Source organism: Bombyx mandarina, chromosome 03 (assembly GCF_030267445.1).
Source record: "Bombyx mandarina strain Sakado chromosome 03, ASM3026744v2".
Classification (NCBI taxonomy): Eukaryota; Metazoa; Arthropoda; class Insecta; order Lepidoptera; family Bombycidae; genus Bombyx; species Bombyx mandarina.
Genome location: NC_143210.1, coordinates 2,513,615 through 2,524,005, shown reverse-complemented (window position 1 = coordinate 2,524,005; position 10,391 = coordinate 2,513,615). Strand labels below are relative to the sequence as shown.

The 10,391-nt window shown below is 34.8% G+C and overlaps 1 protein-coding gene across 2 annotated transcripts; it reads right to left on the bottom strand.

Annotated features, from left to right (window-relative positions):
- Positions 1-1,212: 1,212 nt before the first annotated feature.
- On the bottom strand, positions 1,213-9,137 carry LOC114251580 (uncharacterized). Of its 2 annotated transcripts, none has more exons than XM_089736563.1 (7): positions 8,995-9,137; positions 8,631-8,874; positions 8,131-8,259; positions 7,169-7,331; positions 6,155-6,463; positions 5,159-5,324; positions 1,213-1,399 (listed from the first exon to the last, which is right to left on the bottom strand). In XM_089736563.1, exons 1-7 carry the CDS (start codon positions 8,996-8,998, stop codon positions 1,311-1,313), a joined length of 1,104 nt encoding a protein of 367 aa, XP_089592689.1. In that variant the 5' UTR covers positions 8,999-9,137; the 3' UTR covers positions 1,213-1,310. The 2 variants fall into 2 exon arrangements, with proteins under 2 accessions (XP_089592689.1, XP_028041708.2); XM_028185907.2 differs by having other exon boundaries at positions 1,213-1,395.
- Positions 9,138-10,391: the final 1,254 nt, after the last annotated feature.

Sequence of the window (10,391 nt, the reverse complement as noted above, 5' to 3'; positions counted from 1 at the left end):
AGGAAGTCTTAAAACTCACACAGACACGAACTTATAGACCACAGATGATAGAAGAAGAATACAACAAAATTATGTAATCTTGCTGTCCTGTTCCTCGTACATATTTCCAGAAAGGAATAAGCTAATAAACGAGTCACATACTGCTCCTCTGGGAGGAACTTCCCTACACGAAGTCAACTTCCTAAGCGCTATGAAATGTTCTTTAAACAGTTATGTGCAGTAACGGTCTATGCCTCTGACTTGCTGATATCCATGATCGACGGCGACCACTCATCATCAGTTGAACCGTATTCTCGTTTGCCTTCATATACAATAGAAAATAATATTTTAGTATTTCACTAAAAACATAAAACAACAAAGCTAGTGAGTTACTTTAGAAGTCGCTGTGGCCTAAAGGATAAGACTACCAGTAGGTATACTCGTATCGAGCGATACGATTATGCCGGTGTTCAAATCCCGCAGGCAGGTAAAAAATCTAATAAAATACAAACTTAGGTTCATGAAGGATTTCCACGATAAAGGGATAATATAGCGTAATAAAAATGAAAGCTGCAAAAAACACTGGTCCATTTCTGCAGTAACGCGCTCAGGTTCGAAGGGTGAGGCAGCTATTAGACTAATCGAACTGAGACCTAGAACTCATGTCTCAAGGTGAAATCGTCGTGGCCTAAAGGATAAGACTTCCGGTGCATTCGTATTTAGCGATGCAACGGTGTTCGAATCCCGCAGGCGGGTACCAATTTTTCTAATGAAATACGTACTTAACAAATGTTCACGATTGACTTCCACGGTGAAGGAATAACATCGTCTAATAAAAATCAAACCCGCAAAATTATAATTTGCGTAATTACTGGTGAGTCCGCAAGGGTAGGTACCGCCGCCCTGCCTATTTATGCCGTGAAGCAGTAATGCGTTTCGGTTTGAAGGGTGGAGCAGCCGTTGTAACTATACTGAGACCTTAGAACTTATATCTCAAGGTGGGTGGCGCATTTGCGTTGTAGATGTCTATGGGATCCAGTAACCACTTAACATCAGGTGGACTGTGAGCTCGTTCACCCATCTAAGCAATAAAAAAGGAGGGTGACGGTATTCACGTCTTGATGTCTGTGGGCCTCGGTATTTACCTAACACCAGGTAGACCGTCAGCACATTCACTCCCCGATAACCAATCAAAAAAAGTTAACCAAAAAAACTCTAAGAAATAAACCGAGATGGTGTATTAGAGAACTTTATTTCAATCACATTTATGTTATTACAATAGATACAATACGAAATCGATGCGTTTATATTTTTACAAATCGAAATGTATTTCACTGTTTACTAGTTGATTGTCCTGACGTAGCGCCCCTCGAGAATCCGCTTTTACCAGGACAGAGGACACCGGAAAGTCCACGACTGCCTAGAAACGATAACTCTTGTAGTTTAAATTGAATCTACCCTCTAGATTACTTGACTTCATAAACCTTTTGAATCGAATGATTTAAGGGACCAAACAGCCGCTGTAAAGTACAGCCGTGAAGGTGAATGACAGCATTTGCATCAAGGCTCTCATTCAATACTTCTTTATTTGTTAATCGACTGCAGAAAGAATGTCATCGGTCCAACACAAAATTTAGCGCAAAACAGCGCTAACCGCGCTTGATCACGTTGTTCGCCAATGCTGATACAATTACTCTATTCTATTCTATTCTATCAGCCCATGGACGTCCACTGCTGGACATAGGCCTCCCCCAAACCTCGCCACAAAGACCGGTCCTGCGCTGCCTCCAATTACTCAGTGAACACTAATTTGATAGTTGGGTAAATTATCAACAATTTCTTTTTTAACGAAAACTCTACGTTACTTCAGGGATATCATTATCTAACTAAGATGATAAAACACTTCAAAAATATGTCAACTGTTTATTACTAGGCAGAAATGCATTATTTCAGCAATAGGACCATACCTGTTTATTTTTCCTTGTAACCAGACGAGCCTACCTTATCTATATCTATACTATTATATAAATCTACAGTGGTTTTACGGATGTTCCGTTATAACTACTGAACCATGCATCCGATTGACTTAAAACTTGATATCCATGTAGAAAATACATGTGCTTAATGGATGGGCTAATATTTATATGAGTGTTGGACTCTCTAATAATGATAATAAATAATAATGTCAATTTTAAATGCCCAGCGAAGCGAGCGAGTACGGCTAGTAATAACTAATAGTGAGTGGTCATTGCTGTTCATGAGAGGCAGCAATGCCAGGACAGAGCCAAGCTGTTGCTTAACGCCCAATACTCTCCGCATACCCAGTCGACGAAGGACATGTCATAAGCGCGGAGGGTAGTTCATTCATAAATCGAATGGTACGAGGCAAAAAATTCTGGAAACCTAGTAATTCCAGATAGTTTGATGAAAAAAAGAGATGACGTGACCATCTCAAACAATTCTTCGAAGCACACCCATAGAACATTCGGTATAAGGACACAGAAAACCGAGACCCCTCCATGGACTAAAAAGGAATCAAACAATCCGTGAAAACGGGATTACCGATACCTATTTTTTTTTTAAAGTTGACGAACATTCTAGAAGACAAACGTTACACGCAACACCACAGTTAGTGGTCTGTAAGTGTTTAACTTATATGCTTTTTAAACATTCAAAACGTCAGTTCGTGTCTAGTTTCAGGTTCCATGATTGAAATGTGCTCAAGTCAATTGATATTATTTATTTGATATTAAAACTACATAAACAATTGCTGCTTTAATTATGTGCTACAGTAAGACACATTCTATACGTGACACAAAATTACGTGTAAATTAGCTACATAGGTTTCATTGGATCACTTAAAATATACCTTATATCCTTTATATATCCTTTAATAAATATATAGATTGTAGGGAAGTGTTTGTTTAAGATGAAAAATCGTAATTGTTAAAAATTCTGCAATACCTAACCAGACAGTTTGACTTCAACAGGTCGGTAGGTTTCGGTAACTACCTACAATGTTGTATTGTCTTACTTCATCACGGGCGTTGGGCAGCGGCTTGGCTGTGCCACTGGCAATAAAGTCCATAACACCATTTACCATCAGGGGTCCGCATGCCCATTTGCCTTCAAAATCAATAACAAAAACCTATCAAATAATAAACAAATGGCGACTGGCGGTCAATTATGAGATAAAAAGATTTGATCTGACCTCACTTAGTAGAAGAATAATACGAATTGAGGCCTATAAAATAAAACTTGGATTTAGCTGCCTTTGATTTTATAGGCCTCAATTTTCAACTACACATTTATGAGAACATTTGAGTTTGAGAACATTTGGATGTGACATTTGAGTTGATCTTTGAAAAACGTTTAGGTACCTACTTTATTAATATTTTTCAACATAAACAAATATATTTATACTTCGGAGCTAAACTCCCTTTATGGCTGTTTACGATTTTTTTTAAACACAATCATATGACGTATCAATGTTTAACTAGGTACCGAAAGCATGCACTTCTCGGGCAATACAAAATGAGAGACGCAGGGTATATTTTACGAGTAAAGTTAAAAATTGGATAAGCTACAGTAAATGTAGGCACTTGGGTAATTTGAGTCTTATAAGAGGTAGGTAATGCTCCACTTAATTACTTTTTAGTTAAATTCATAAATTTAAGAAAATCTCAATGAGAATTTAAATTATAATTTTTTTAAATTTATTTCATTATATTAGAAAGGGAATGATTTTCTATTTTTCTAAAATAATTTAGTTACTTAAAACGCATCTCTACCTTAGCGTACGTAACTTTGACTATCCTAGTGGAAATTCGAGGTTCAATTATAATATTAAAATCAACACATAACTACACAGTACCAATATTAGCTATTACTATTTGTATAATAGCAAATACAAATTTAACTGAGATTTAATTTTATACATAGCTACTAGGTTTTAATTACCAAAAACATGAATATGCAACATAAAATTTACTAGGTTAATATGTGCTTCGAGAAATCAGTGATATGAACATTTTTAGAAATCGTTCTTAAATTGGACACCAAGTTAATTGCTCGACACAAAGTGATAGGTGGTCGTACACATTCGAATGAAAATAATTCGATTTTGGCGTTTTTTGTTAAGGCATAGTCTATAAACATGGAAGGACGGTTTTACTTTGGCAAATTCAATGCAAAATTGAATTTAATATTAAACATTGATCTTAACGTGAAAATTAAATATCATAATTTATATTTCAATATGGTATGGCCTGTATAAACTAAAACTTTTTGTACTTATGATAACTGATATATATGTCACACCAAAAATATAGATTATAACATTTTGTTTCATTATGTTGCCCCAAAGCAAAAGTCATCCAGGCAATCCATCAATTCTTACTGCTTGGTCTTCAAAAATTGTGTTATTTTTTTTGGTAATTTAAATATAGTGGTCCTGTTTAATAATAAAAAAAATACATATTTGTTGCTTTAGTCAAACTGTAATAGTTGATGTAATACTTATTTCGTTTCATATATTTTTATTAAACACACAGTAAATTCAAGAATCGGATCTTTTTGTTTGTTAAGTTAAATATGATTTTTATCTATTTGTCACCAAGATATTTCCTTTGTGACTTATTAACACAAATATGCATGTAGACTCATACCAATAAATATTTCAATTAGACAACTATACTAAATTACTCTTTTTTATATAGATAATTTTAATATAACATACAAAAACGGAGAATGCTGCCACTATGACACTGAAGCAGTACACAAAATCGCACATTTATCCAACTCAAATTCAACAACTCCAACTAAATTACATGTGCAAATATATATACACTACAAGAGACAAGAGACGAAGTGATTTTAATTCCTCTGAGACATTATATTTTAATATAAAAGACACATTGTATTAGATTATTTCATTGTATTACATTGCGAGGCTATGTTACTTAATACATAGCCTGAAATGCAGTACTGTTAAAAAAATAAAGTGATTTATAGAAGACTTCTAATTGGATCCACATCTTACAAGTCAATGAATTCAAAGAAGAACAATTCTACATTAACAGACTCCACCTAACAAATGGGTGATCACAAACAATAGATTAATATTTCTTTTACCGCATCGTCTCTCATCCCAATACCAAGAAATAAAATTCTTATCTACACAGTGTCGCGTCGATCTGGTGTAGTGTTGGAAGCAATATCTTCAATTTCCTTCTGTAAGCTGGATCTGAAGCTATCGGGTTCCTCTCCAAATATATTGTGGACAATTTGCTGTTTTGTTGCAAATATTCTATCGATGACCATTCTGCTATTTGATTGTCGTTTAACTAAAATAAAAAAGGCTTTTCATTGAATGCACAACACAACTAAAACTTTGCATTACAATAAATAAGTTAGAATCTTTAAATCTACTTAAAAGGATATTTAGACTTAGGGGCTTTTAAATGGCCCATAGTGATTTAATTATTTTACATACTTTCAAAACTATTTTACTAATTTCATTTTTCTTTTTTAATATATATTGTGATACTATGTAACATAATAATCTGCTGTTTTGCATATTAGGAAAAACTCATAGATATATTTTTATTGTTTCAACGAATGAACGATCAAGGCCTTCGTAGTGTTAAGTTTTTTATTTTTATTTATTGCTTAGATGGGTGGACGAGCTCACAGCCTACCTGGTGTTAAGCGGTTACTGGAGCCCATAGATATCTAGAACGTAAATGCGCCACCCATCTTGAGATATAAGTTCTAAGGTCTCAAGTATAGTTACAATGGCTACCCCACCCTTCAAACCGAAATGCATTACTGCTTCACAGCAGAAATAGGGAGGGTGGTGGTACCCACCCGCGCGGACTCACAAGAGTTCCTACCACCAGTAAAACTGATTCCCTGAGCTCATTGACACCAATGCCGTCTCTCATCTTGAATCATGAGTTTTAAGTCTCAGTTTTATAATAAGTACATGGTCCAATTCTATAGTACAAACCCTAGAATGCGGAAATGGGCAGGGTGAAGGTACCAGTGCTGGCTCACAACATTAGTTAAACTAAATTTTATTTGTATTTTAATCAATTTCATGATTAATTTGTGCTAAAATGTGGATTTTGCAAAAATTGGAGTAGATCCATTGTTAATTTAAAAAAAAACTCACCCATAGCTCCTCCAAATCACTCATATGCCGAACATTTTCTATAACAGTGATCCTATTCACAGCCAAGTCCAAGGTCTGAAGTTTTGTTTGATTCTCCAAATTTTCTATAGCTGTTATACCATTCTCTGAGATATAGAGTTGATCTAGTTTATTCAATTGTTCGAGATTTTCAATTTTAGTTAATCTGTTTGCCTGAAGAACCAGTATCTCCAAGTTGGTCAAATCCTCAAGGTTTTGTATTTTGCTTATTTTATTTTTACCCAAATATAATTGTTTGAGGGTCCTCAAACCTTCCAAGTTTTTTATTTCCTGTTAAAATACAAAATACCTACTCTTAATATATACTATACAAAAAAATTATGTGAAGTAATACAAAGAGTTGTAAAAAACGAATCTCTGTCGGAATCACAAATTTATTAGCAGTCTAAATTAATGAAAAAACAACATTAAATTACTAGGAGCTGAGATTCATGCTCTCGAAATTGTGTCTTCTTAAAATTAGTTAAAAATCATCTCTCTTAAACACAATCTTATGCGTGTTCTGTTGTTATGAGCAATGTTTTTTTTTTAAGTTTTTTGTAGTTCTTTTTTCATAGATACATATTTCTCCAGCTTGGACTACTTTTAGGCTCCGTTTTAAGAGAATTCATTGTGAAATAATCAACTCCTCTATACTAAACTTTATTTGGCCTTTTAATGTACATAAATATAAAAAAATCAATCACACACAACAATTTATTTTTAATTGTAGCAGGCTGGTATGTGTATGTGCTGTAGTAGCACACCAGTATACACTCACAGACATCAACAAAATCTACATTTGTAAAGGTGTTTTTTTTTTGTTACATTACCCAGAACTTCTTGTTTACACTAAACAAGAAGTTCTGGTTCCTAACTCTCATTGCTCGATGTAACTTTTTGCAATACATCCTGTATATATATATATACTGGTGCTATTGATTCTATTGTACTTTTTTATGTTATTGAATAATAAATAGAAGTTATCACACATACTCTGATTCTATTATCGCCCAGCTCCAAAAGTTCAAGGTTTGGTAAATGATTAACATTCTTGATTTCAGTGATCTTGTTTGAGCTGAGGAATAATTTCTTGATGTTCAGCAGCTTTTCGAGTCCTGTTATCTCTTTTATCCTATTGAATGATAGGTCTAATATTCTGTAACAAGAGAATTAATGTAAGAGAACTCTTAAGAGAGCTGGAGTGTTTAAATCTAGAAACCACAATGTGAGAAATGAAACCTTCTAGAAATAAAAAGATGAAGCCAAACTATTCAAACTATCAAATACTGTCAAACCTAGATAAGCGAGAGTTCAAGGGGGCACAATCTTAGTCTTGCTTGAGAAAACAATACAAAAACAATGTTAAGAAGTTCCACGAAAGTTAAGAATGAATCATAAAATAGCACATGTTAAATTTGTAATTTGTTTTGTCATTTGTTCCTCCTAAATAATATAAATAAATAAAGCTTGACTGTCGCTTATAAAGGTATAGATAAGTAGCAGTCTCACTTACGGAGGTCCATGAGGGAAAAACGACAAAGGTTTCTGTTTCTCCCTAATAGAGGTTTTGTTAGCTTAAAATTATGAGTCCTGGCTATTACTCTCACTTATAGAGTTTTCTCACTTATCCAGTTCTCACTTATGCAGGTTTAACTGTAGGTACTATACTATTAAAAGAATTCATAATAAAATCAGAAACACTTGCATAGGTCATTTGTAAATTAAAAGATTGGAAGACAATCTTTTAATTTAGAAATGACTTATATTAACACCTAACTTGACAGAGCAATGGTGCAACAGGTGCAAAATACCAAATGTCCCAAAAACTACAGGGAGTTAAGCAGTGAAATCAGGCAAAAGCACTTCTACAAAAGAATATTTTTATATTTGTAGTTAGTTATATTAGTAGTAGCCCAAGTAAAATGTCAAAGAATAATCTTCAAACTACTACTTACTCCAAATTAACAAGACTATCAAGGTTTTCAATAACAACAATCTGATTGTCATACAATTCCAGTTCTACCAGTGACTGCAACATTTCTAAGCCTTCAATTTTCTTTATCAAATTCCATCTCAAATATAACCTGGAAAAGAAAGTATGAGTCATAGATGCTACTGCATTGATAAAGTTACATTAAAAGCAAATGGGCATATTATGCTTTGAACTGAGGAATTAATTTAACATTGCAAATGGTTTTGTCTATAACATGCTCAAACTCATGATCATAAATTAGTTATTTAAAGAAGCAATGTACATTAGGGTACACTTTATTTTAGTGACAGTATCTGCCATATTTACAAAATTTGATTAAACAAGAATATGAAAAACATATCTGTAAGGATACTTAAAGTTCTTGACAATGCATTTAAATCAGTCGCAATTTAAAAATTTAATGTTTGTAGAAGTTTTTGAATGATTAATGCCTGATGTAGACATTTAGTTTATTTTCTATACCTCTCTAGCTTTTTTAAATGTTCAAGATTCTCGATCTTGCCTATACGGCCGTGATTTAAGTCGAGTTCCTTGGTCTCCTCGTTGACTAAAATGATCTCGTTAGTATCCTCGTCGGCCGGAGGTGGTGTCGCCGGTGGTGAGGCAGACCCTTCCCGATCCTTCCTTTCATCATTTTCCTTCCCATTGCTCACTGTTAAGGGCACATCATCTACTTCGTTATTAATCATATGTGCATCTTGCTGAGCTGCAAATCCAACAATTATATGTTTACCCAAAAATTTTGTACAACTTATTTGGACCTATGGAAATCATCAATCAATCATCTGTGTGAACTGTTATTTAATTGCAGTAATTTACTACTTACACATTATTGGCGTCTGCCAGTGATTGTATACGTCTGAAGAAATTTCTGAATTCACAAAGGAGTGCTAAAGCTTTTTTTAGTTAAGTTAGAGCATAAATTCCTTTCATATTAAGTGGCAGGCAAGTGCATCATCTATGCCACAGGTTGACAAAGGTAACGAAGCCTACAGAGCCAAGTTTTTTGTTTTGCTAAGAAAAGGATGAACTTTCAAACCATTCAAACCTTGCGTAATGAATTTTAATATATCCATAGGTCACTATTCTTATTTGGCTAGAAGGACTATGCCTTACCGATTCAGTTGCTTCTAACGCAATGAAATAGGCAAGTTTTCGCATTGTAGGACAGAAGCTAAGTCTTCTATTTGAAAATGAAATTGCTACCTCTGATGATTATCTATACATCTATACATATAAATAAAATTGGAGTGTCTGTTTGTAATATCGAAATAACCGCTTTTTACTACATGCATATCAATATATATATACGGTACATACACCAAAATAACATTTTTTTAAATTTTTGTCTGTCTGTCTGTCTGTTTGTTCCAGCTAATCTCTGGAACGGCTGGACCGATTTTGACGGGACTTTCATTGACAGGTAGCTGATGATATAAGGAGTAACTTAGGCTACTTTTTTTAGACTAGCTTCGCTCCGCGGCGTCACCCGCGGTACGACAATAACTGCGGGTAGCATCGCGGGACTCCGCTATCAATAATAAAATTTAATATTTCCGAAGCGAAGCGAGGGCGGGTCGCTAGTTTGAAATATGTTAACTTTAATTTTATACGTGTTGGAAGTAGCCAAAAAGTTATGTTCAACAACTTTTACAGTAGCAGTTACCCATGTTTTTGTAATTTTACCATTAAAGGCATTCTTAATGCACTTTTACAATAGAAATTGTCGTCGTCGTGGCCTAAAGGATAAGACGTCCGGTGCATTCGTATCTAGCAATGCACCGCGGCACCGGTGTTCGAATCCCGCAGGCGGGTACCAATTTTTGTAATGAAATACGTACTTAACAAAATGTTCACGATTGACTTCCACGGTGAAGGAATAACATCGTGTAATAAAAATCAAAAATCCGCAAAATTATAATATTTTTTTATTATTTATTTAGCTGAAAAGTCGCCGGTGGTGACCACTGTTTGCCGTTCGAACTATCGGTACATGTATTGGACGGTGAAACAGCAGCTGGCGCAGCAGACTATAACGGGCTGCAACCTCAGACCGGGAGACTTGCTCGGCTCGGGCACCATCAGCGGGGAGGTGAGGCCAGACCTTTTTTACTGGTGGTAGGACCTCTTGAGTCCGCACAGTTAGGTACCACCACCCCGCCTATTTCTGCTGTGAAGCAATAATGCGTTTCGGTTTGAAGGGTGGGGCAGCCGTTGTAACTA